The sequence below is a fragment of the Xiphophorus maculatus genome, chromosome 21, assembly GCF_002775205.1.
Source record: "Xiphophorus maculatus strain JP 163 A chromosome 21, X_maculatus-5.0-male, whole genome shotgun sequence".
In the NCBI taxonomy this organism is placed as follows: Eukaryota; Metazoa; Chordata; class Actinopteri; order Cyprinodontiformes; family Poeciliidae; genus Xiphophorus; species Xiphophorus maculatus.
The window spans coordinates 4,522,543-4,550,317 of record NC_036463.1 but is presented as its reverse complement, the minus strand read 5'-3'; the positions used below and the strand labels follow the sequence as shown (position 1 = coordinate 4,550,317).

The following is a 27,775-nucleotide window of genomic DNA, read 5'->3' as shown; positions in this document are numbered from 1 at the left end:
GGGGGAAGGATAAAGCACGAACTTAGGGAATGTCCGTCCATTATGATGTCAGGCCTCCTCTGGGATCCTAAAACGTTGATTTCCACTTTCACTTTGCAGACATTGTTGTAGTTTAAGCACCTAAACTAGTTACTTTAAATGTATATTTTATTATTTTCACAACTTTTCCTTTTTTCTTAGACAAGAACATTTTCCAAACAGGTAGCTGTAGCTGAAATGGTTCACCACTTCAACCAAAAACAGAAAAGCAGATTTAAACATTCGTATAACCTTCAAGGCCTCATATTGGGAACTTTTTAAAGGTAAATTTGATGCAGCAGAAACTGAATTATTATTTTTTTAATCCACTCTTATGTCGCCCATATGACGCTCAAAACTTCAGTAGCAGATCCATGTGAGTTCAGATTACTGCAGCTTTCAGCTGTCAGGCTTAAGCAGAGAAAAAGGAGCTGCAGAGGTTTTGCCTCCTGTTTTTCTTCTTAACTTGTTTAGAGACTTTAAGCAGAATCTCTATGGTGAGTGAAGAAACTGTTTATATGTTAATGTACACAGTTTCTTCAGCTTAAGAAGCAACATGTGGCAGTTTAGTTTACATCCACAGATATTTGTAATTCTCCACTAGGGAGGTATTTTATGGGAAACCTATTACTCAGAATTAACATTTTGCTTGTTTTTGTACTTCCTTTCTGGTTTCTACTGCTTCTAAAAACAGCCCAAGTGCTAAAAACACCAACTGAGATGTTTTTTGGCAATAAGTTAATGTTCTTAGGTGTCTGGAAAATTAGCCATTTCAAAAACCTCCAGTTTAAGTCACATTCTGAAAGGAACTCAAACTAAGCAGAACTGATCAGACTAAATTCTCAATTTCTCAGAATGATTATGTGCAAAAAATTTAATAAATATGCTTTGTATAACCCATAGTCCGAACCGGGTCAAGGAAGCGTAATAGGTCACCTTGGAAATTTATCACTTAGAGATAGTTGTTTCCTTCTTAAAAGAAATGTGGATTTGTTAAGTACGAAGGTTTGTTAGTTGGTTTGTAGTGATACAAACCAACAGAAAACTGTCTTAAGAGGAGAAGTTGAAAAATACCACAAGCCGAATGCACCAGACACCTCTGTACAGATCCCCGCTTTGGTCAGGGTGTTTGCTGCATTTGTGCTGACTGTACGTCGCCAGACAATGGCTGACGAAGCCTGTATGAAGAATTTGAGTTTGTGTTTGTACGTGTGAGTGAGAGAAAGGAAGAGCGAGGCACTGAGTAATGCAGCAACACCAGACCGGACTGTCATGAGACTCCAGTTAGCGCCAATCAGCGGCAGTCAGCTTCGCCGTGCGGCCGCTGAATGTGTGTTTCTGCTGGATCTGCACATGAACACACAGGTCAGAGAAGAGGCACAAAGTAAGAGTATGCAAATCCGCCACTGTCACACAAACAGCAGAGGCATAAAACTGAACAGCGTTAACGCTGATAGATAACGGTGTTTGCTTCTAAATACGGAAGAGACGGAGATCATCTGACTGTGGACTCTCAGCTAATTCATTTAGCACAGAAATAGCTTTAGATTTTCTGAGACCACAATCTTCTGTTTTGACATGCCAAAAACTGATGTTTCTTTTCTTTTTTTTTTTACAGAAACTACAAGCCTTATCTTAAAACCACAAAGAAGTGTATGCACACTTCTGCCAAATATTTCTTGTTGCTAATATTATTTTTTACTGCGTAGTTGTTAGAGCAGCTCATGTGCTTTTAAGAGAACAAGCAGCTCAGATTGGGGTGACTTTCTTTTCTTTTCCAAAACACTTTGGAAGTGATTTTTTGATTGCAGATAGCTTTGAAAAATCAGGTGCTTTTTTATAAATTGGAATGTAATCAAGTTAATTTAAAAAAATGTATTATAAAAATAATTAATGAGACTTCAAAATTAGGGCAGGGTAGGCCTTAAAGTTTAAAGTCTCCGGATTAAAGTTGCTGGACGTCCGGTGTGAATTCACTAAATATCCATAGTTAGATTTTTCTTTCTGGCCTTTCTTCTCGTTCTCAGCAGAGGCGCTTCTAGTTGCAGAGAGTGTTGTTAGTTTTTTAATGTCTTCTGACTTTAAGTTAATCCACCTGAATGTGCTGTTGGTGGTTTCAGCTAAAAAAAACAACAACCCACAACCTTATCTGCTTTCCATTTGCAGCCTGAAATAGAAATCAGATTTTTTTTTTGATCTGATCTTCCTGTTGATTTTTTTTTTTTTTTTATCTCAGTCTGGTTCTTTTTGAGGGTTTCTCAAACAAATTTTCAATAACTTTAAATAAAGAGTGAGTGTGTGTGCAAACCTGTTGGTGTCTAATATTTCATCTCAGAACTTCTCCAAATTAGAACATTTTGAAACTTGCATGTCATGCAGCTCTAAAGGTTAAACAGAAGCAGCGCCAAAGTGGCTCCACTCATACTTACATTGTTGAATGTTTTAAAATGTATTTAGAAACTGTTAAATTGACAAAATATGAGGAAGAGTCCTGATTGCTCAACAAATACTTAAAAATAGATTATTATTAAAATTGCATTGATGGACAAGAATGTTAGTGTAACTTGAACTAAATGTGTTTATTTATAATAATATGAAAAATATTTGTATTTTTCCTGTTAGGCAGATAATTAAGTAGAATTGTTACAGTGGTAAAACCAGCTGACCAAACATTATTGAGCTTTGCTTGGGTTGCTAGGTAACGGGCTGGGCTCGGCTGGGGTTGCTAGGTAACAGAGTTGTTGAAACGGCTCATTTTCCAGACACTAAGCGCTTTGGCTGTTTTTAGAAGTAGTAGAAACTCAAATGGAAGTACAAAAATGTGCAAGATGCGTATTTTACATTCTAAAACTATACACTGACAACACAAAACGAAAATCCAAAATTAAAACATAGAACATAAACATAGCTAGAACATGTTGGAGAAAACGGAACAAGCCAGAAGACAGAGAATCTGATGGAAATAATGGGCTTTTAACAACTGAGAGGATTGATAAGTTGGGATTAATAAACACTTAGATGAATTAAACCAATAAATAAAGAACAGAAATGAAGAAGGAACTGAGAATCTCAACACACAACAGTGAAGTGGTACGGAATTCCCTTTGTGACAACAATAAATAACCCAAAGTAATTCAAATGCAGAACTAAGTGAGAACCAAAAAAGGAAAGGGCATCAGCTTATAACAGAAAAACATGGGGAATATATGTTCACACAGGACCAGTTTGATTTGGATGTTCTTTTTTTCCAGCCCTATTTAGTCCACTTTAATCAAACTCGAGCTTGTTTGTCTAGAAAGTCTGATTTGTCTTGGGAGGTGAGAATGCGCAATTTAATTTTGATGCAGACCAAAAAATCTGATCTGCCTAAAAACACTAAGTTTTGGTTTGGTAGTAGTGAACTCTGATGCGGTTTGAATTCATATGTGAATGCCACGCAAACCAGATACCGCTCCAAAAGCAGGAATTGAAAGACAACACAAGGCATTCTGGGTAAATTCAACTAAAACAAACATAAGATTCTAGTGCTAGCAGGAGAAATGTCTTTTTGGTCTTTTACCAGAGAAAAAAAGAGTAATCCTACAACGGTTTAAATCTGGTGCCACTCCATTTTTGTTTACATTTCATGAAGAAAGTTGCCCTCAATTCTTCTTCAGAGGTTTTTATGTCAATTCCTTCAGTGGTTCTTGGAGCAGCGCCACCACAGGCGAGGAGGGGAAAAGGTTTTTCAAATTGTTTGGTTTGTTTGACACAGCGCACTATGAAAGCTGAAAATGTAGCAAATGCTTCAATTTTGGTCACCAATCAAACTGAGTCTACCAGCTATCAGGTGTTAAAACTCCCTTAATGAATAAAATAATATTTAAAAGCTGCTTTTTTTGTCTGATGTTAAATTATCTTGATGTCCTGAAGGAAATCAGTAACAGGGCAAGTATTTTCTAACTATACGTTTCCCGGATCTTGTTTTTTTTGTTGATGTATGGTGACTAGTATTTAAATCCTGGAAAGTTTAATGTTTCTGTGTCCTGTTTTGCAGTACAGACACAAGGTCCGGTTGTAAGGGAAACACAAAGCAATGCTGACCATTCAGAGGGCATGATTTCTATTAGGCTTTCAAAGATACAAACACACACACTGACCCTAACACAACAGTGTACATAATGCAGGTGTTTCCTGTTCAGATACGGTGAATCACATTCTCTTCCTCCCCTTTTTTCTGCTGGGTTTCCTTTAACCCACGGCTACCTCCACATCCCTGCAGCAGGAATGGCAGCTATGGAGGAATCTGCCACAAAGGCTTCGAACAGAGGTGGAATCAGCTAAAAAAAATGAGTTATTCACACACCAACGAGCTCTTTGATTTTATTCTGTATTCATATTTAATCTCTTCTTAAGAAGAAAACGCCAAGTAAACACTGCCTCGCTCATATCCGCTCATAAAACAGAGGAAGCTGTAGACTAACAAATGGCTGCTGTTGTTTGCGTGGGCTGCCCGGTGTTTCTCCATCTCAGGAGGGAGTTATTTTCAGCTGTCTGTCTGTGACTGTAAGTTTCTGAATTAATCTGAGCCTGTTGTTGCAATGGCTGCTGGCAGAACTGTACATTGATTCTGTGCTGTATTAGCCTGCTTAACAAGCTGTAATGAGATTCAAGGCTGCCATTTTAATTTGACCTCTGTGGTCAAAAGATTACTTCATGACATTTTGCAGTCTTGTCTCAGATCTTTGTTACTGCACAACTAGAAAGAAGAAGAAGAAAAAAACTAACCTTCCCAGAGTGGATGCGGTCACGGTAAATGTTGAGGCAGTGCGGTCTTCCTTCTGTTGGACGTTCGCTGAACTGAGTCATCAACTACTGAACCTCATGTTCCTCAGTTTGAGGTCACTATGGATGAAAGCAAATCCTAAATACAATCTAGTTTACTTTCTTTCTTCCTTTTTATTTGGATCCCATTAGCTTTTGTTCCTTCCATCTTTCTGGGGTTCAACAACAAAAACAGCATAAAACAAGTTTAAAATTAAAGTAACTACATAATAAACAGATGCGAAATAGAGGCTGTAGAGCAAAAATTAATTATACTATAATGAAGAAAGGACATTTAATTATATCAAGGAACACATTTACAGAAAACATTTACAATCAGTATAACATAATATAATATAAGATTAAGAAAAATCATTCAGTGTAGTTGTTTTTGCTGTAAATACCTTCTTAAAGCTCTGTATCTCCAATAAGGGTGGACAGTGTAGCTGAAAACATTTTACTACATAAGCTTTTCATGTCAGTTGATAACCATAATTGTCAATATTGATAACTACAGATTAATTTTACTTAACTAACAGAAATGCTGCCAAACTAGTGGCTTTACCTGTTCTGTTTCATCAACAGTTTTTACTCCACAAAGTTGTTTTTTTAAGCAGCTATGAGGCACAGTGATGAAACCTAAAACTGCTGCTGCGCAAGTTACTCAAGTTGTTGCTAGGTAACCAAAGAGTGAGTTGCTAGGTAACCATACAGTGAGTGAGTTAGTAGCTTCCAGAATGTTGTTCCATATACAGTAACGCCGGCATCTTCAAAGAATTTGTATAAACTCTTCATACATGTAACTTTGACTGCATGTCTATTTTGATAATCATGTACATTTACTGCTAAGAAATAATTTAGAGTGTATAAACTTTGGTTGTTTTAAAGTTATGTTTCTTATGAGTAATATTTAAAAAATAAATTCAACCTTTGACCAGGGTAATCTAATATGCTGGCATTACTACTGAAATCACACCCAAGTGCAAACCGAGCTGCTTTATTTTGAACTATTTGTAGTTCCTGTATCATACGTACTGAGGCCCATGACCATACTGACAAACAGAAATCTGAGACAAACAAGATGGTAGGTTTTGCACAGTGCAGTGTGAAAGCAAACCGCACCAGCTAAAAATGTAACGAATGTTTAAATCCGGGCCTCCAATTGAAACAAGTCTATCGCCCTTTGGTTGTAACAAGAGCTTTTTTCAAAATCAGAAGTTTATAAGCTGGCTAGCATATTTACCACTAGCTAACAGCCTTATTTCTTATTAATTTTCATAAATATCTAATGGGATCTTTAGAAATTATTGTATGTAGGTGTGGATTTGTTTAGAAAGAAGTCTGTCGATTTGTCCAAGATATTTCTTCTTCTCCTTACTTTTTAATCTTCCACTTCCTGCTGGAAGAGGAGCACGTCAGCCATATGTCAGATTTTAATTGCCGTCTTCACTGTGGGAAGCTGGAGTTTCTTCTCCACAGACTGCAAATTATTTTGTTTGTAGTTTCAACAAAAAGAGCGAATTTTCTACAAAACAAACCCCAACGTCGTCATCATTTTCCAAATGCCTGTCAGCCTCGACGACTCCTGTGTGTGTTATTGAAGAAGCATGTTGTCACGTTAATATTTTTGGATCTGAGGAGCTCATTAGGGCTTTAATGCCACACCATGAGATTCACAACCCGACGTGTGCATTCGGTGAGTCAGTCAACCCGCTCCCGTCTGCTTCACTGAGCCGCGCTCGCCACAGGCCAGAGCTTACGAAACAGTGTCATGATGAATGTGGTGGGAAGATGTGAACCATCATGTCTGTTTTTCCTTCAACCATGTGTTTGAAGGTTTCTGTGTCTCCCCTGTTTGATGTCTCGTCTTCTGTCGCGCTGTTTTAGGCCGCTTGCCTTCCTCTGGGCTTTAATCAGTTTCTCATGCCGTCTTGTGATTCCTTGCAACACAGAGAGGAAAGAACTGCAGTTTTGATGATAGCTTCCCTGAATTAATAAGCCGCTTTTTAGATAAACACTTCGTTTTTCAAGCTCCAACTCTTGGGCTATGTTCGCACAGCAGGCGTGTGCGACACACATCCGCTTTTTTCCCCCAAATGCGACTTCTGTCTGGATTTTTCACCGCAGTTTAAACGGCCAAATTCCGATCTTTCATCCCGAAAAAAATATATATATATTCAATCCTTATTTGGTACTAAATATCCTAAAAGGACAGACCTACTGGTCTAAAAAACCGGTTAGAGCTCCACTTAGGTTGCTAGGTGACGGGCTGGGCTTGGCTGCCGCTGCTAGGCAACGGACTGGACTTCACTGGGGTTAGTTACTAGGTGAAGGGTCAGTGCCTGCTGATTTGTGACGTTACATTCTGGACATTTTTGAAACGGCTTGTTTTCAAGACGCCAAAAAATATTAACTTATTGCCAAAAAACAATTTTTATCTCGAAAACACATTATTGATTATTGGGAGAATTTATCGTCCAGCAAAATGGCTATCGTGAAAGCTCATGTATCATTTTATCTGGCTTTTATGTCATTGATTTGTGACGTTACATTCACGTACATTCAGAATTATGACGTGCGTTGCGGTAAATCAGGACGCAAACAATGGCTGAACAGATTAGCTTCCTTCATGATTTCATGATCTTGTGACAATACTGTCAGCTCCAATTTGTGAATGAACTTTAAAATCGAATTTTGAATGGTTCCATCCATTATTACTCCTGTAATCATATTTACCTTTTGTGTGACGTTTATGCTCTTCTTCTGCGCATGTGGGTCATAAACCGTTCACACAGAAGTCTCATTACGGTCGGGTTTAATTAGTAGAATGAATGACCAAAAAAAACCTGACTTGAGCAAAAAAATCTGAATTGAGCGTCAAGACCTGCTGCACTCAATAAGTTTCCTCCTCTGTTTTCCTTCACAGGAGTTAAAGAAGGATGGGAAGAGAGATGGAGGACAGGCGGGGATGATTAAGTCTGAACTCTCCAACGGCAGGGCCAGCCCGGTGTCGGACACCAGCGTGCGACCTGGAAAGAAAGGTGCGCAGCCATCATTAGGTAGCCTGACGTCTGCCGGCTCACACTTTGATCCTATTAGTGTAACGAAGGATTTGGGTCAAGGGTTGCTCACCGCTCTGCTGCTGACAAGAACACAGATACTGCAGGAAGCAAAGAGGGGTTGGAAAATACAACGAAAGACGACGTGTCCAGTTACTTCACAATGCGGATGAACCCAACATACAAGCTGATTGGGATTAACAAAACACATTTTGTTTGATTGCGTCAAACAAAATGATATGGAGTTATATCCATCCATTTATTCATCTATCCATCCATTTATTCATCAATATATCCATCCATCCGTTTAGTCATCGATCCATCCGTCCATCCATCCGTTTATCCATCCTTCCGTCTGTCCGTCATCCATCCATCTATCTATCTACCCATTTATTCATCCATACATTCGTCTTTGAGCCTGTATCACTCATCCATCCATGTGTTCATCCGTCCATCCACCCTTTCTCCATCCGTCCGACCATCTACCTGTTCATCCATCCATCCATCCACAGGCACAACGACTATAAATAGGTGTATAAACAATTTTTAAATGCTGCATTATGGCGGCAAAGTCTCACACATAGTGACAATAAGTAAAAGAAGACAATTATGAATATAAATAAAGGACAATTAACTGCACTGGTAGGTTTACTCTGTCATTAAATAGCAATTGTCGTTATATAGTTTAAACATTAAACTGTACGCTGATTAAAATCAATAAAAACAATTCCTTTTAAATCTTTGGTGATAAACATTCTGCTCATATTGTGCATAACTGCTGATGCTTTTCACTTAAACAATAGTGACACCATGTGGTGAAGTAGAGGAACTGCAGGGTCAGGTTTGCATGCCCTCCCTGATGTGAAATGAGTCGAGTAATAATGAGACTAATGGATGAAAGGCAAACAACCACGAGGCTATGAAGAAGTGTAATGGGGTCAGTTAAGTTCGGACAGAGAAGTCAGAGAGTCAGATGTCTAATTAAGGTTTTTATTTTATTTCTTATTAGTTCATTACTGTGTTTGATGCAGGAGAGCAAATCCGTAAGCGAAGATGTAAGGCTTCCTTCAGCTACGCACCTCAGCATGAAGACGAACTGGAGCTGAAAGTCGGAGATGTCATCGAGATCATCGCAGAGGTGAGTTTATTTTAAAGATTTAAACAACAAAAGAGATGGAAAATTTCAGAAATATAAAAACATAAAAAGGATCCCACACCCTTATGGCACCCATATCAAAGGCATATTTTGTAAATCTAATCAGAATTAACATTTTAGTGGATTTTCTTCAACCTGTTGCTGCCTCTTTACCTTCAATTTACTTGCGTTCCTGAAAGGCGACTAAATTCTCGCTTTAACTAATTCTTTTTCCTAAATCTAAACATAAAAATGCAGTTGAGAATGGCATACTTTCTGATCAAAACAGCAGACGGTGCTTAAATCATTATCAAAAAATCCCAACATCCTGGCTCTGTCTAAACAAGGAAGTTAATTCAATAATAAAACTGTACAGATATATTTCAGTTTCTACTAGGGTTGCATAAAACAAAATCCACTGCACTAAATTGCCAATAGATGTGTGTTATTGAACTGATTTAATGTGAAGTCTCCCACTGTAAATCAGTGGTACAAAGAAATAGTAAAATTCTACTAATAGAAAGAATCAGCGCGGATGTAATGATAGTTTCATGGCGATATGGCGACCTCTGGTGGATTATGTGTGTGTTTAAGGGTTCATTCACTGCAGCCGCTTTATTCAAACTCTAGTTTGTTTGTCTAGAAAGTCCGGTTCGTTTGGAGGGAGTGGATGCGTAATCAAACTCTGATTCAGACCAAAAAGTGAACTCTGGTCCGCCTAAAAACTTCAAATTCATATGTGAACACCAAGCTGACCGGAGAAAGCAGAAAGCGGATTACAGCGCAGGATATTCTGAGTAAATACGACTAAAACAAACGTCACAATCTAGCGCTACAGGGAAAAATGGCTTGTGTTTTTTTTGTTTTTTTACCAAAGAGAAATCCTTTAAAATCCTCTAAAATCTGTTGCCACTTCTTCTTCTTTAGCTTTTAATGGCACTACTTCCGTGTCCTGCATTTTACTACTCATCATTCCCGTTCCTTAAATTCTCCAAATCCAGTATTTGTTTCTTTTCCTCATTACTATTCAACTGAGCTATCGCTAAAATCTGACGCTACTCCATTTTTTAAAAAACTTTATGTGAAGAAGGAAGTTGCGTTGGTCTTCTTCAGAGGTTTTCATGTCGTTTCTTTCAGTGGTTCTTGGTGCAGCGCCACCACAGGCGAGGAGGGGAACAGCTCATTTTTCAATCAGTTCGGATCCGTTGACAGTGCTGTTATTTAGAGCCGTTTCAGGCCTAATTAAATAAATTAACCAGTTCATAAATAAGTAAACATATACATTTATTTATTTTTTCTTTCTTTGGTATCTTTTGCCAAGTATTTATTACCCAATTGATGTAGACATGATCACAATACAATACTTTTTGAAATCTACATCTAAGAATGAACCAAAGTATGAAAAAAACTAAAACTACTACAACTAATACAAACTAAACAATATTTAACTAATGACCACTAAGGAAAACTAGCAAACACACTCTAAAAATTAATTAAAACAAACCGAATTAGAAAAAAAAAAGGTTACAACAAAATAATACTAAACTGTAATTAACTATTATTGATAAACCTAAAATCTGTTTCTGTTTAGAGTTGAACACCTCACATCGAGTTTTGTTGTTGGGTTTCTCTGGTGTTTAGGTGGAGGAGGGATGGTGGGAAGGGACTCTTAATGGGAAGATTGGAATGTTTCCCTCCAATTTCACCAAAGAGATCCTGGCAGATTCGGATGCTCCCTCCCTGGAAACTCCCAACTCACAGGAGGAGATCCGCCACAGCCGCACCAGTGAGTCTTAAGAAAACACATTTTCCAAGTCTCCTTCATTAAGGCAGCAGCCTTTGAAGCTTAAACGGTTTTATAACTTTGTGTTTTGTCTCTGTGTGTCCAGGTAAAGACAGCCCCGGCAGTGAGAGCGATGGAGGAGACAGTCGGTCAGAATCAGGGTCAGAAATCCAACCTAAGAAGGTAAAAAGTCAATTATTTTTTTAAAGTCAAAAACACAAATAAACCCAGAAAACACCAGACGGGCTACAGTGAATTATTCTGTGGAATGTAGCTCCAATTTATTTGTGCAAAATTATTTTAATTTGGGATTATTTCTTACCATGTATTAAAAATATTCAAAAGAAAATGCAGCGTGGGAAATTAAGCTACCAAGCCACAATGCTAGTTGATGCGCTATTGGCTGGAATTCGCACAGCAGCCAATCCAGAAGCACCATTTATTTTCTTTGAAATAAGAAAATATTTCCTTAGCATCGAGCTAAAGGGAGACTGTGGATGTTAGCTTCTCCAGTAGCGCAAAAGCGGTTTCCATTTTTTAAAAAACTTTAGTTTTTTCTTGTAGTAAGATGGTTGACTGTCTTTCCATAACATAAAAGAGAAAAATTTTCCTAATATGCCAAATTTAAAACAAGAATCACATCATTACACCGTGTTCCAAATTATTGTGCAAATTTGATTTAAGTGTCATAAAGATAAAAAATTTTTGTTGTGCTATTAAATTTCTAGATATTATTGTGGGTTAGAGCTCTTTGAATCACTATAATAAATTTCAGAGAGCTGGGCTGATTAGTTTGTCTGCTGAGCTCAATTAAAGAAAATCTACTTAAGAAGGATGTTCCACATTATTAAGCAGGCCACAGGTTTCAAGCAATATGGGAAAGAGAAAGGATCTCTGCTGACGAAAATCATCAGATAGTGTAGTGCCGTATGAGAAGGTATGAAAACATTAGATATTAACGAAAACTGAAGCGTTATCGTACTGTGAAGAGATTTGTGGCTGATTCAGAACAAAGGTGGGTTTGTACAGATGAAGGCATAATGAGGAAGGTTTCTGTTAGACAAATTCATTGGATTAAGACAGCAGCTGTTAAAATGCCCTTACAAAGCAGCAAACAATTATTTGAAGCTGCTGGTGCCTCTGGAACCTGAAGGTGGAGGATCCTCCAGAGGCTTGAGGTGCATGAAGCTACTATTCAGCCCCTAACCAGAGCTCACAAGCAGAAACGGTCGCAGTGGGCCCAGCCGTACATGAAGATTAATTTTCAAACAGACTTGTTCAATGATGACTGCTGTGCAACCCTGGATGGTCCAGATGGATGCAGTAATGGATTGGTGGTGGGTGGCCACCACATCCCAAAACGGCTGTGACGCAAGGAGGTGGTGGAGTCGTTTTTTGGACTGAAATCATGAGGAGAGAGAGAGAGAGAGAGAGAGAGAGCTGGTCGGCCCCTTCAGACCCTGAAGGTGTGAAAATGACCTCAGCAAAGTATCTGGACTTTCTGACTGATCACTTTCTTTCATGGTTCAGAAAGAAGAGCCGTACCTTTTTTTTTGCCGTAGCAAAAATCATCTTCATGCATGACAATGCACCATCTCGTGCTGCAAGGAATACCACTGTGTCATTGGCTGCTATGGGCATAAAAGGGGAGAAACTCATGGTGTGGTCACCATCCTCCTCTGACCTCTGACCTCAACCCCATTGAGAACCTTTGGAGTTTCCTCAAGCAGAAGATTTGAGGGTGGAATGCAGTTCATATCAAAACAGCAGCTCTGGGAAGATATTCTGATATCCTGCAAAGAAATTCAAGAAGAAACTTTCCACAAACTCACAAGTTCAATGGATGCAAGAATTGTGCTGTGATATCAAAGAAGGTCCTATGTTAACATGGAACTCGGTCTGTTAAGATGTTTTTGATTGAAATAGCTTTTGATTTTAGTACATGTGACCACTTAATGCTGCACATTCAAAGAATGACTGAATGCAATTCTTTATAATCCATGAAATGTTAAGAAAATCTGCTGTTCATAATAATTTGGAACAGTGCATTTTGAGTTTTTTATTTTTGAAAAAAATACTGTTCTCATGAGGAGCTTTGTTCAGTAAAATTTAATTTATACTGTAATAGTTCATGACTTGAAAATTATACTGACCGTCATTTGCTTTGACCATTTAAGAAAATCTGAGAAAATATCACTTGCATAATAATTTGGAACGGTGTAAATTTACATTTTTTTGTGTCAGCTGAATCAAATACTGACTGTATAAACTGAAAATTGTGGTTTTCTCACATTATTAAGCTTAGATATATTTATTAAACATAAACAGGAACCTATATAATATATAAATATAGACATGAATATTCTTTTCCATAAATATATTTACAATAAGAGTCTTTGAAATCTGTGAAAAGAACAAAAATAATGTTGGAGTGTTTAACCAATATGAAGATTTTTCTCATCTTTTGAGCAGTGGGAGGTGAGAAGGAACCGTTTCTCCACCAGATAATCTATTTTAGTTCAACTTTTTATTACAATTTCATATTTTCTGTTTGTAAAAATAAAAATCACACTGCAAAAACACAAAATCTTACTCATTATTTTTATTTTTAATCTAGTTTCTTGTGAAGATATCTTACTAAACTCGAAATAAGACAAAACTAACTTTACAGCAAGATGTATGACCTTGTTTTACGTCCGTAATTTCTTAATTTCTTTTTTTTAAAGTATTTGTTCCACTGTCAGATTATTTCACCTATAAGATAGGGAAAATGTCTAGTTAAAAGTTCAATAATCTGCCAGTTAAACTAGTACTTTTAAGGAATTATTGTTTTATAACAAGCTCATATATCCTGCTCGTTTTGTCTTATTTCAAGTGTACTAAAATATTTGGAGTAGAAACTAGAGCAAAACTACTTGGTAAGAAGTTCTGGTTTTGCAATGTAACTAAAGACCACTGTCCTTCAGAAGTTGCCTAATTTTGCCACTTATCATTAAAAATAACGACCTTTTGCTGTTTTAGGAGCAGAATTTATTATTTTTTCTTGCATTTTTTTGCAGATTCAGGGGATTGGCTTCGGTAACATCTTCAAAGACCAGCCCATCAAGCTCCGGCCGCGCTCCGTGGATCTGGATTCAGAAAAGGTAAGCTGCATCGTTACGGGTTTCCCTCCCCTCACAGGACGTCCTATTGAATCACCTTCACTTCCTGAAACGTCATCATCTAAAACTGTGAACATCCGTATTAAATAAATATACTTAGCACACATTAAAAATGCATTTTTTACAACATAAGCTCTTTAAAACACAGGTTTTGTTCTTTTTTTTGTAAGAAAGTCTTACATTTAGCTCCTCCCAATTCTCTGTTTCAGTTTCACAGCACAGGAAGTGGTTTTATGTTAACACACACACACACATACACACACACACACACACACACACACACACACTCACAGACATCCTGCAGGGATTTGACAAGCAAAGCAGAAGTGAGAACTCTGCAGCGCACACTTAGATCGAAGGAGAGAGAGAGCGGAGGGGAAATAATACGGCTTTTCAGTCTGCTCTACATGCTCACATGTTCTGCTGCTGCCTCTGCGCTGATGCAGCAAAGCTCCGACTTAAACCGAACCAGAACCGACGGTAGGCTCCGGCTTTTTCTGCCTCTTCTCCTCCGTCTTTCTTCTCTTTCCTCACCTTTCTTTTTAAAATTTACTCCACTTCTCAATGCTTCTATTGGACCTTCTTTGTTTTAAAACAAAGAGATTGGAAGTTGGTGACATCACATTCCTTATCCGCTGAAGGTTGTGTAAATATTTTTGATTGAAAACGAGAAAACAAGAAATACTAAATAAGCAACCATTCTGTATAGAAAAATAACAAAAAATACAAGATAGAACAACGATAACCTAAAAATAGAGTTAATATAGTTGGTTTAAGTTAAAATATTAAGGACTAAAATGAGGATTTTGAATGTTTTTTGCAGCTTTATTGCACTAAAAAATAATCCTTTGCTTGTGTGTGTGTGTCGCTTGACCTCATTCACACATAAACTAACACAAAGACCTCGTTTTTTCACTAGTAATAAAACAAACCAGATTAGATCTGCTGCTTATTTATCAGTTTGTTCATCCAAACTTCATAAAACAGATTAAAAAGTTGATATATTTACAGTTTGGGTGAAAGGAGCATCATCTACCTGAAAGAATAGCCGTTTCTTGCTAAAAGTGCAATGCTAACTCACAAAATCTAATATTTTTGGTCTAGTTTCTAGTGCAAACATATTATTACACTTTAAATAAGACAAACTAACTTAAAAGTAACTATTCAGGAAAATATACAGGATTGTGTTGAGTAAATAATTCCTTAATATTGATGAAAAAGTTCTAGTTCATTTGGCAGATTATTTAACATTTAACAAGATATTTTTAAGTTAATTTATTTGCCACTAGAACTAGATCTTTTCCATTAATATTAAGGAATTATTCACTTCACACAAGCCTCTATGTATTGCTAAAAAATGTTTTTTTAACTCATTTTGTCTCATTTAAAGCGCATTAAGATATTTGCACTAGAAACTAAACCAAAAATACTTGGTAGGATTTTGTGTTTTTGCAAAAATATTTTTTAGGAAGATGACTTTCATACAATTAAGTGAACAGAAGCGAAGCAAAAACTCTTAAACCTTTTCAAAGGAATGATTCCTAAAAGCTGTTGCTGGTCATCAGAGCTTCCTGTGGTTCCTGTGGAGCAGTTTGTGTGTCTGAAGGATGTTTGCGCGCCTTTCCTGCTGAGTGTGTTATTTTACGGTGAGTCGAGTCTTTCTGCTCCCTAATGAGGCGACGGGGAGGTCGGGGAGCGGCTCCATCCGGCTGAGTCACTCTGTGGAGCAGATCTGGAAGGTCAGCTGACCCTGATGTTTGAGATCAGGCTGCACACTCCTTAGACGGCAAATGCCACCAACATTAAGTGCTCTAGAATGGACCATAAATGCATCATAATCAGCATTTTTCGTTGTTTTTTAAAAGCAGATGATGAATGTGAAACAAAACTTAAAAAACAAAACAAAACAGGAAGTGAGTATTTGTCATCTGGATCCAGTTGACACAGAAGGACACAGACTGTTTTCATGATTAAAAAGTGATTTATTAAAGCTGCAGTATTAGGCCATTTGCAATTAGCAATAAATTCATTAATTAATCGCAAATTAAAATGAGTTCAATAATTTCCACTGGCATGATTTATTGTTTTTAGCTTTTTCTCTCTCTCTACCAAAAATTGGATGATAAAGTTCAGTTTGGTTTTTTTGGTCTCAACTAGCTTTTTTTGGAAGGACATTTTTGTTTAGAGAGACTTTATAATAAATTATATTTGTTGTTTTGTTTGTATTGTTTATTTATTTTGGATATTTAAAATGTCTTTCAGTTCCAGCTTTAAATTTTGATTGAAATTTAAAGTTTATTGATTTTTGAGTACATGTTCTTGCATTACTATCATATTACTTGAAAATTGTCTCAAAGCAACAATATTATCGTTTATCGCAATAACTAATGAGGCAATTAATTGTTTATTTTGTGTTAATTGTTGAAACTCACCATGTCGTGGCAATCTATCATGAGACGTTTTTGAGGTGTTTCATGTCGTTTCCTTCAGTGGTTCTTGGTGCAGTGCCCCCAAAGACGAGGAGGGGAACAGGTTTTCCTAAGAGTTTGGTTTGAACTACAGCAGCTGGAGATGTAACAAATGTCACAGTTTTGGTCCCAAACTGAACCAAATCTACTGGACCGTCGGTTGTGAAAACATCCTGACTGTAGACGGACTTATTGAGTCAGAATAACGATTTGATTCCATTACTGTCGTTTAACTAAGTCATAAATGAAACATAGCCTGGTCATGTGGACAAAAGGGAGACTTGCGGAGTCGCTGCATGACTCAGATGATCAGGCTCTTCTAGCGACACGGTTGCTTAGAGCAATGTGTTGATGCATGACTGTTCACACCAGTCACAATGCTGGTCAGAACTGGAGCAGAAGCTACGATATCTGAATGTTGTCAAGCAGTGTTTCGTATCACACCTTTTGCGTGACAAGCATGTCTCCAATCTACCACCGTCAGACAACCAGATTAATTTTCACTTTATAAACACAGATTTCAGCTGGAGTCTATGATATTTTGTCTTTCGGTGAACATTATGTTATGAATTGATGCTTCATTTCAACAACTCTCAGCTGCATTCTGGCCTGCTTTGCGCTCGCTTCTTCTTTCATGTATTTTTTCATATTTCTCGATGTTTGCTACACTTTTAAATAAAAAAACTGCATAAAAATGGTGACTTATGCAATGTAATTTGTGCACTTTCTCACCAGAGTGCTTTATTTTGATAGATATTCGCCTATTGTGTCTTAAAGTGGAACAGATAGAAAATCAGTAGTCATTTTAAATTATATTGGGATATACATTTAAATTGAATTACTATAAGAAGTAATAAAATATAAAATGTTGTTTCTGATAAAGGGAAAAAGTACAGAGACCCTCTCGTCTGACTCAAAAGGGAAGTTGACTCAAACTCTGCAAGGTGCAAAGCTGCTGTTGCAAAACATTAACCCTCCACCATTTTACTCCACAAATAGCATGAAGTGTTTGTGTTTATTTTCTCCAAATGTCTTCATTTTGTTTTCATCCCTCCATGGATATCACTTCCAGATATCTGGTAGGTTATCCAAATGCAGCTTAATTTATGCCAGCATCTTATTTTCAGAGCAAAGAGGCTTTCTCATTGTAATTCTTCTGAATGTGACCTACTTTGCATACTACAATTGTCTATCTTAGGCGACATTGTGGGCTACAGACATAAAGGAAAGGTTAAGAGTACTTTCCATGTGTTTGAAGGAAGACTGGAAACTTGCATGATTTTACACAAAAGCAGGAAAAAGAGACATTTAACCAGGACGTGTTATGCAAATTCAATTTTTTTTATACTTCCATTTGGGTTTCTTGTTGCTACAAAACAACATTGTAGCAACATTGTCAATGTTTCCTGAGTTTTGAGTCACATTCGACAAGTTTTGTTCCTCAGCTAGCAACTCCAGCTAACCCCAGCCCATTACCTAGCAACATCAGCCAGCCCAGCTAGCCCTGTTACCTAGCAACCCAAGCTGAGTTCCAGCAGGTTTGGTCAGCTGGTTTTATCCACTGTATGCGCTTTTGTATGGCTGCTGGAGTGTTTTGTTGTTGCTACATTCTTGTTGGTTGTGCTGGAAGCTCTTCTGTTTTTCCTAGATGTCCGGTCGTATGGACCCCATGCAGCGTGACGTCACACCAAAAGACTTCTCAATATAACGCGCAAAATCTTAAATGTACAACACTACGACAACTAAATAACAAGGTCAGAAAAAAGTTAGAAATAAAATAGTGAGGGAGAGGGAAGTAGCTCAGTTATGCTAGCTAGCCTGACTTTGACAACTTTATCATGTAGATGTGATGTGGAATTCGGTGTGTTTCAGTTCAGTTGTAAGAAAATAAAAAAGGCGACCTACACACCAACTCTGACAGATCATCAGTAGAGCAGGTGTTTAAATTAGCTAATCAACCACCGCTGCGTTAGCTTAGCTAATAGCAACGGTAGCTAATCTACCACAGCGATCCCTTGTTAATAATCGCAAAATAAACATCAAGCCTAAAAATGTAATACTATAACGGACTGAATGTTTGTTGGGGGAAATGTTTGCGTGTTTTTTGGTGTTGAATCCTGATACATTAGTGCCTTTGTTGTCATTTGCTATGGCAACGGGTCCGAGGGTAGCGTAGCCGACAGAGAATGAGGAAAAAAGTGGTTTTGAGTTGTTCAACAATGTTTCTGTTTTGTTTTTCCATTTGCTGTGATGCATAAACTAAATTAATAACACTTGCATCTCCAGATTTCGTTTGGCTAACGTGATTGTTCTACAGCAGCAGCGCGGCTACAAATGGAAAGGAAAACAATCTGAAATGTCATATTGCCCTGTTGTTTGTGTTGGGGTTGTGGCCAGCAGCAGCTTATTTGGATTTAAAGTGACAGGAGGCCCTGAAACAACTTGAAAAATCAGACCTGAGCTTAAATTTGTGCAAGAAAATGTAATGAAAATGTTTTGTATTGCCTATATACGATCTATTATGCTAACTTGTTTAGCATAATAGATCGCCTTTAATGCAATCTAACCTGAAAGGTTGATCAGTTCCTTCTCTGACTCCGTTAAATAAGCATTTTTGAGGAATCTTTTTGAGTCTTAGAACCTTTCATTCCAGGCTAGAAGACATCATGGCTAAAAAATTACTGAAGGTTTAAGCTTGCAAGCTTCAAAACTGCTGTTTCCTGATGTGTAAAGGTTTACAAATTTCTAAACACCAGCCTCTCATTGCACCATCACCTTCAAGAATCTGTACCTCAAGCCACTTCTGCTTTGTGGGAACTAAGTTACAAACACTTTACTCTAAACTTCTTGCTTTAAGAAAGCAAAATGCAGGATGTCTTTCCTGCTGCAGCAGTAAAAGACGTTCCACCTGCTGAGAGTCGTGTCCTACTTTAACTCCTCTGCTGTCAGATCCTCTACCTGCTGCCACTGCCAAGGACGAACACAATCTGCAGCGTATCGTTTACGCTGCAGAGGAAGCGATTGGCTGCAACCTGCTGTCACGCTGCCAAGGTGACCCAATCCAAACATCAAACTGTCAGATGTCTGGTCCAGAATCTGTCAATAATCCTGTTTTTACCAGCGGACAATAATATGTACAAAAGAAACGCTGAGTTCCTGTTAATCAAGGCTAAAAACCCAATTATTACACAACAACCGGAACATTGATCAATATGTGTATTGATGATTTTGATGGTATTGTAAGAAAATGTAATGTTTATTGCTGTTTCTTAATTGGTAACTGTATTGTTCTTTTGGTGTAAAGCACTTTGAGCTTTCTTGACGTAACTTGACAGAAAATGAAGGATCAGATGGAAATGAAGAGGAAAGGATTTTATTTCCACACGTCTTTTTTATTCCTAGTAGTCTGAGAGTTCATCCGTCCGTCCATCCAGCTGTTCATCCATCTTTTCTATGGTTCATCCATCCATTTTTTATCCATCCAACCAACATCCATTCACTCCATGTTTTCCATGTTTCCATCCATCCTGATCTCCGTTTATCTCCTTTGTTTTAAGTTTTGCCATCACTTTGTTCAAACACTTCAGTTTCCAAAAGTCTTTTTATTTTTGAAGCTTTATTTACATCATCATTTATGACACCTCTTTTCCATATACTTTGTCGTCTATTCTCGATCTTAACTTTAATTTATCTACGATTTGCCTTTTTATGTTTAGAGGAAATAACTGACTAAAACATCTACAGATGTTTGCTAATAAGACTTAAAACATTTTCAGAATAAAATCCTATGAACCAGTGAGAAGTGTAAAGATTTTACTGGTGACAAAATTAATGTTTAACTGGGCCATCCCACTCATCCCACCTGGCCTTGAAAAGTCTCCCCCATCGATCCTGTGCCGGCGTTTTGGCTGCTATCAGTATGCGACAGCTGGATGTTGACTCCTCTCTGCTGCAGTGACGCCTCACAGCTCGCACCTCCACATGCGTCTCATTAGGGTGGGAATGAGGAAGAGGAGGGAGAGAGGGAGGGAGTGTTGAAGGGAGAGGTCGGGCAGAACAGAGGCGTGTGTGTGTTCAGACAGACTGCGTGCTGTGAATGTGTGTGTTTTCCTGGGGAAGAGCCACCCTGGTTCCACAAACACCACCGAGGGATCCACTCCAGCTGGGGAACAACGGCGGCTTTAACGCTCTTCGTCAGCAAGTCAACCGCTTGGTTTCTGCGTTGAATCTATTCATAGGATGCAAGGGTGTTCATGGGAGAAACAAAATATATTTAGGTACGTTTTAATATTTATATCTTTTAATGAAGTGTGGAGGATCTGGTTGGAAGATTGAGCAAAAACAAACATCTGGATCTGGAAACTTCTGCTTTATTAGAAACATCAGATATTAGTTTGATGCACATTATATGAGTTGATTAATAAATTAGTTGATCTGTAAAAATCCCAAGAACTTGATGAAAGAAGGGAGATCTACAGAACTGAAATGTATCTGATGGGTTTTTCTGCAACGCGGGGAAGAAAAATACCCGTTTTTTTCTCTATGGCCATTCATTTGTTCACCATCATGTCAATGCTAACTTCAACTTTGTTGTTTTTAATTTGCTAAGTGTGAAATATTGCACTACATATGTGCTTCTGTGCGCAATGTTGTTAAATTTGTGTAAATTGTGAAGCACATTGGTCAACTTTTGTTGTTTTTAAACATTCTATAGAAATAAATCTGTCATTAGCATGCTAATTAATTAGCTTTAGTTGTCTTGGAAAAATAGCATTTTGTTTTTAGCATTGACATATACTGCCTTAATACATTGATGTTTGATTGTTGAACATCTACTTCAGTCCTTTTCTGTACAAATAATTCCAGTCTTAACTGAGGTTAAATAGCTAACGTTAGCATAAGCATTGTTGCTGATAACCGTTTGCTAGCTTTGAAATTTTAAATTTAGCATGCTAACGACAGCATTGTTGTTCTTAATCACTTGCAAAATCTGAAATTCCTTTCTATATGAACTCAACTCTCAAACTAAGGGTTTCGTAAATGAAAGACGAAACCCTTCGTTTTCATTAAGCAAAAAAGTATAAATATATTTTATACAAGTATAAAATATTGATACTTTTGTAGTCATAAAAGTATCAATATTTTGAGATGAAGTTATTTTAAAAAGTACGGTAATTATCTTAAAGTAGATTTTGCTAAACATTTGTTGTATTTGACATTTAATAATTTTGTGCTCATTACACTTATTTCATTGCTGTCTTTCAAAGAACCTGTAGCTACACTCGAGCTAATTAATTAGCCTGCTAACATTAGCGCTGGCATTATTGAATATTTAGTGAATCTGAAATGTCATTTTTATGCAAATCCCTTTAAATTGATTTATTTTTAATTAGCTACTTAGAAAATAAGTACTATACTGTCTTTTTGTTAGCCAAATAAATTCGTGCTACTTTGCAAAATGTTGTATGCTAATATGAACCTTAATGTTTTTACTCATAGTCTAAAGTTCTATATTTAGATTAATTTAACTGATATTCTGTTGATTGGGTTATGCTTCAGTTATACAAAATTTTCTATCCATTTATGGATCAGGTAATCCAAATCAACAGGCTGGCCATACACTGTATGCTTTTCACATGTTGATGTTAGCATTATTTCTTTCTGCTGTAGATGCATCCTTCATTACAAATGATCAAGCGTTCACTAAAAGAATGCTATGTTCTTGAATTTTATATAATAAAATGTTGCATTTAACAAAGGAGTTGAATTATTTATTTTATTTATAAAGGTACAAATGAAAAATGTGCAGAATGTGCCAATTTCTTATCTGATTAATCATCAGAATAATTGATAGAATAATCAACAACCACAATAATTGTTAGAATGCAGCCCTACTGGTACATTTAATTAATGATTTCATGATGTATTTATTTACTCAGGTACAGATTTAGAATTACTTTTGCTGGTGAGGAGAAATGGACTATGTGTCTATTTTTGCCGAATCACTGATGCCTTGTTTGCGCAACACAACACTAACAACACATTCTGCAGACTGGGTACTGCAACAAGCACAGGAAGTCTCAAACCACTTCAGCCTGTTGTGTTTGTGTTTGTTGGAAACTAACAGACATAACACAGAACTCTTTCTGTTCCTCAGGTCAACGAAGGGAAAGGAGTGAGTGTAGCAGCTGAAACCATGAAGACCGAACCTGACGGCAAAGCTAAAGGTGAGAACTTCCTGTTACAAGAAATTATTCTCCTAAATTTCTCAAACTTGGCTCATATCAAATCCTTTTAACTTTTAATACAGTTCCTTATCGCTTCCTTTATTTGTAGTGCAGGTTTCCTTTCATTCTAATAGACTATTGTGTCTTATCGTCATCATTTCTAACGTTGGTGTTTTGCTTGTGGAAAGGACCGGCATTCTAGATTTTTAATGTGGATAGCAAAGCATTGTATAAGAAAAGAAAAACAGGAACAGAGTATTAATATTTTCCGAAACCAGGGAGCTGAATACAGTCACATCAAATCTAGCTATAGAAATGTCTCATGGAAATTATTTGAGTGAACTATTAAAGGGGAAGTAGTGCGCAAAATTTATATTTTGAACATTTTGTATTTCCATTTGAGTCTCAGCTGCTTCTAAAACAGCACAAGCACAAGAGCCAACAATCAGTTTTTTGGCAGTAAGTAAATGTTTTTTGGTGTAAGGAATAATCCGGAATGCAATGTTGCAAACCAGCAGGCACTGACTGTTACCTAGCAACCCCAACGGAACTCTGCCCATCGCCTAGCAACCCAGGTGTAGTTCCAGCACATTTGCTCTTCTGGTGTTACCACAGTACAAAGGGCGCTGGAAAAGACGAGTGAATCTTTCAGGATGTGCAACTTTCTAACATGATTCCAGAGGATTTATTATTTACTAACTATTGATTTATTTATGCTTGTTTTCATTGGCTGCCAGTGCGGGAGCAATGTAAGGTCCTTTTCCCATATGAAGCACAAAATGAAGACGAGCTGACGCTGAAAGACGGGGACATCATCAATATTATCACAAAGGTGAGGGCAGCTTTTGTGTTCACAGTTGGAGGTAGGATTGGGCGATATGGACTTTTGTTACAATATAAGTGCCACAACAATTATGGCCCCACAAACACAAATACTGCTCTTGAAAAACATTCCCAATTGTAATATGCTTCTTTAAGACACTACACTGCAAAAACAGAAAATATTACAAGGTATTTTTGGTGTAGTTTCCGTTGCAAATATCAAAGTACACTTAAATAAAACAAAAGTAACTTCTATGTAACTTTTCAGCAATATAGGAGCTTGTTTTAAGTCAACAATTCCTTAATATTGATGAACAAATACTAGTTCCACTGGCAGCTTATTTCACTTATAACAAAACAGTTTTCCCATATAATAAGTGAAACAATTTGCCAGTTGAACAAGTCCTTTTTTGTATCAATATAAAAAAAATACTGACTTAAAATAGCCTATGTCTTGCTGAAAAGTTACTTGTAAGTTACTTTTATCTTATTTCAAGTGTACTAAGATATTTGCACTAGAAGTTACACCAAAAATACTTGGTAAAATTTTGTGTTTTTTCAGTGCAGTGTCATTGAAAAGTGTGATTTGCATCATTGTACTGCACACAGTAACTGTATTCAATCATATTTTCAAATGTATTGGTATTTATTAATGCTTTCATTGAACAAACATTGGAGAAAACGATAAGGATAGTTTTGGGATTTTTCAAACATTGTTAATTGGAATTCATCTTGACAATGATAAATCTGAATTCTTATCATGGCAAGAAGTTTCACGGTAAACGATACGATAAATGCCCCTCCGGGTTGTCAATAATAATAATAATAATATTTTCTTTTACAGGAATGTGCCGATGCAGGTTGGTGGATGGGAGAGATCGGTGGAAGGCAAGGTGTTTTCCCAGATAACTTCGTCAAACTGCTTGAAGTTGAGAAAGAGGTGATTCTGACATTTATTTCAAAAACAAAGCAGCAAAAATGCTTATCTCTAAACTTACCCACTTTAAATCTGTGTCTGCAGAGACCAAAGAAACCGCCGCCGCCCAGCGCTCCATCAGCCAAACACGCCACAGGTTAATATCTCAGTTTTGCTTTTATCTGTCTATAGTTTGGTTGAAGTCAAAACTGTAAACTTTAACCTGTAGAGAAAAAATCAGAAGCGAAGAAGGTTCCTCCTGAGCGGCCTGAGCATCTGCCTCAAAGAGACCCGGACCGAGGTAAAACCTGGTCCGCTTTGACCCACGCCGGCCCGCTTTCACTGCAGCTTCCTACTGCTCTCTCAAACTTCCTACTGACCTCTTTCAAATCAAGCTGAGACAAATTTACCCGATAAAACTTCCCTTCCAGCTTGTTTCCTCCATCCTGGTGCAGAGTGACAGAGCTCTGATTGAGAAAACTAATCAGCATCTGTCTGCGCTCAACAGGAAGCTGCAGGCTCTGTGGTTTGATGCTTGTCGAACTCTGGTACCGTCATTACTGCTGGTGCAAGACAGATGCTTCCACTTTTCACCACAATGTTGCTGCCACGAAGAATAATTCTGCAAAATTCTTAAATGCACCAACAATTTCTTAAATTACATTCACACTGCAAAAGACAGAAATTTTACCGAATAGTTTTGGCAAAAATCTTAGTAAAGTTGAAACGAAACAAAAATAACTCACAAGTAACTTTTCTGCAAGATATAAGAGCTTGTTTTAAGTTATAATTGATTAAATAATCTAGTAGTGAAACTAGTATGTTTTCACTCAATATTAAGGAATTATAACTTAAAATAAGTTCTTATAGCTTGCAGAAAAGTTACTTATGGATTATTTTTGTCTTATTTCAAGTTTATTAAGATATTTTCTCTATAAATTAAACAAAAATACTTGTTAAGAGTTTATGTTGCTGTAAATGAAATAATCTGAAATAATAATTTGTTTGCTTTTATGATTTGTAATTTGGCAAAACTACAAATCCCACAAATTAAGTAATCATTAACTTCAGCTTTTCTTGCCAAACTGCGAAACAAAACTACTTTTTAAACTGGTTAACTGTATGATTAGGCAAATAAAATTCAAATATTCTTGTTAGATTATTTGTTACTTGCTTCTTCATAGCAAAGTGTACATTTAACAAACACTTCCTTAAAAACGGAGGTTTCAACATTAACAGTTAGACTGTTAGGTTATTGTGTCACACTTTGAAGCTGGAAACCTCAGATTAAGCTGACAAATTTATATTTAACTTGCATAAGCTATTATTTAAGTAAAGTTATTACAGCAATTAAAGCTAATGTTTATGAATAACTTACAACAGCCTTGAAGGTCTTTAAAGGTCTTTAAACTGTTAAATTTAACAAAAACTTGGAAAAGACCTTGAAAAGAAAACAAAGCAGTCACTTTTATTTGATTTTCATCTTCAAGACAAATTAAAAAATAAATAAAGCAAAACCATAAGTTAATAAATATAGAAATATAGATTAAAAACAGTTGTATGGTTATTTAAAAAAAAAAAAAAACAACACTTCACTTTACGCTATCGTGCTCAAATAGAAGCACTGAACAGAAAGAGGAAGCAGTCAAAGTCCAAAGATAAACCGTTAAAGATTGTCAGGGAACTATTAACATTGTGTTTTAATAAATCTTCTAAAAATGAAACAAGAAAGTCTGATGTTAAACACACCAAGAATACAGCAGCTTTCCCTTCGCAGTGCAACTCGGAGTCACTTTCTCACTGGTAGAAATGATAAAAATATATCTTTATAAAGACAAAAACTGAATTAAATGTTTTTAAGAATGTTATGTCTTGCAGAATCAAAATCATGGAAGTGAACTCTTGGTTATTTCTGACACAACTTTCACATAGTAATCATTGTATATCACTAAGGCTCCAAGCTGAGGAAAAGCGCACACATCTCCATATTGCGCCAAAGTTCAGCAGCTCTGGTTGCTAGGATACTAGAGAAAGTTGTGGGTTTTTTTCAGGCTGCATCTGCAGCGATAAATAAAGCTTTCAGGTTTTCAAAGTTAGAACTGCAGTGTTTTTAGTAAGCAGGCAGGAAGGAGGAGAGGAAATAAAATAAAAGCAGCTGTTTATGGTGGATATAATCAAATTTTACCACTTAAAAAAGAACAGGCTAAGAATCCAGATGTTATTGGATTTCATTTGTTCCTACTCCTTCTGACAGCACTTACTGAACTAGCCTGATGAAGTAATGTGCCAGGCTAGATTATTGAACAAGATGTTCACTCTTAGCGCCGAGTACACCTCGTTCTGCACAGAAATCCCTTCCAAATGCATCGCCTCATGCATCAGAAACTTGCGGTATTTCCTCCTCCACAGCTGAAACTGATGCAGAAACATCCTACAGGTAAATTAAGCATAAGACATTCCACAGATTGTGTCAGATGTAGCACCAGTGGGAAGTACTGTGGTTGAATTACTGTAAAAGAGAATCATAACAGGGGAAAATGTATTTGAAGCACTGTGGTTACATTTACTAAAGTAGGGTTAGGGTTAGGTGTGAAAATTAAGTCAGTTTTTCTTTTTGATGATTGGATGGTCATGGAGCACAGCAACGAGAAGGTAATCAGATTAGCAATTTCTGTATTTAAATAGGATAGAGGATAGAAATTAGCATTTTGGAAATCCTAATGGAATTTAGTCCATAAAATAATCTCATGTATGCTGGAAATTATTACCCTTTCTTCCTCATTCTACTGGGTTTTATAAATGTGAAACTCTGGAGGGTCCTACTTTTCTATAACCATGAATTCAAAATGTCTGCTCATCCTTAAAAAGTCTTAAATTCTTGAATCTAAAATTAAGATCTTAAAATATCTTAAATTCAATTAAAAATGGTAAGTTGGCCTTCAGTAGGTCTTAGAGTTTGTGGTGGCAGGCCTATTTAATCTCATATATTCTACCTAGTCTTTTTTTCTTCTGGAACTTTTCTGTCTGGCAAATGTTTCTTCATTTTTTTCTGTAACTCAAGGCGGTTAAGGCTACTGCTAACTAGCTGCTAATGTATTCTTGCTAGCTACCAAAAGTATATTAGCAGCTATGTTAGCAGGAACAGTTGAATCTGGTTACTGCAGTGGAAACGGAAGCTACCCAGCTAGCTAAAAAAAGCAAGTTTGCTAAAGAGAAAAAGAAAGCTAGCTAGCTAAAACAAAAACATAATAACTAGCTGGGTAGGTAGCTTTTCTGTGTCTTTCCTGGTTTATAATGATGCTAAATTTTTTATGTGAAAAAAGTGAGACACTACAGGGATTTTATCTGTTTATTTTGTACATTTCTGCTGTGATACACATTAG

General features: G+C 36.9%; 1 protein-coding gene across 2 annotated transcripts in view; it reads left to right on the top strand.

The window, feature by feature from the left end:
• Window positions 1-27,775, top strand: part of sh3kbp1 (SH3 domain containing kinase binding protein 1) — a 53,640-nt gene that overhangs the window by 17,618 nt on the left and 8,247 nt on the right. Inside the window, exons 3-12 of one of the 2 annotated variants that reach the window (XM_014473907.2) lie at window positions 7,748-7,862; window positions 8,912-9,018; window positions 10,657-10,801; window positions 10,905-10,981; window positions 13,858-13,941; window positions 22,585-22,654; window positions 23,392-23,486; window positions 24,321-24,416; window positions 24,498-24,549; window positions 24,622-24,693. In XM_014473907.2, the coding sequence (XP_014329393.1) occupies window positions 7,748-7,862; window positions 8,912-9,018; window positions 10,657-10,801; window positions 10,905-10,981; window positions 13,858-13,941; window positions 22,585-22,654; window positions 23,392-23,486; window positions 24,321-24,416; window positions 24,498-24,549; window positions 24,622-24,693 (913 nt within the window). The remainder of the gene's footprint in view (window positions 1-7,747; window positions 7,863-8,911; window positions 9,019-10,656; window positions 10,802-10,904; window positions 10,982-13,857; window positions 13,942-22,584; window positions 22,655-23,391; window positions 23,487-24,320; window positions 24,417-24,497; window positions 24,550-24,621; window positions 24,694-27,775) is intronic. The other variant, XM_023326107.1, reaches the window with a different exon arrangement.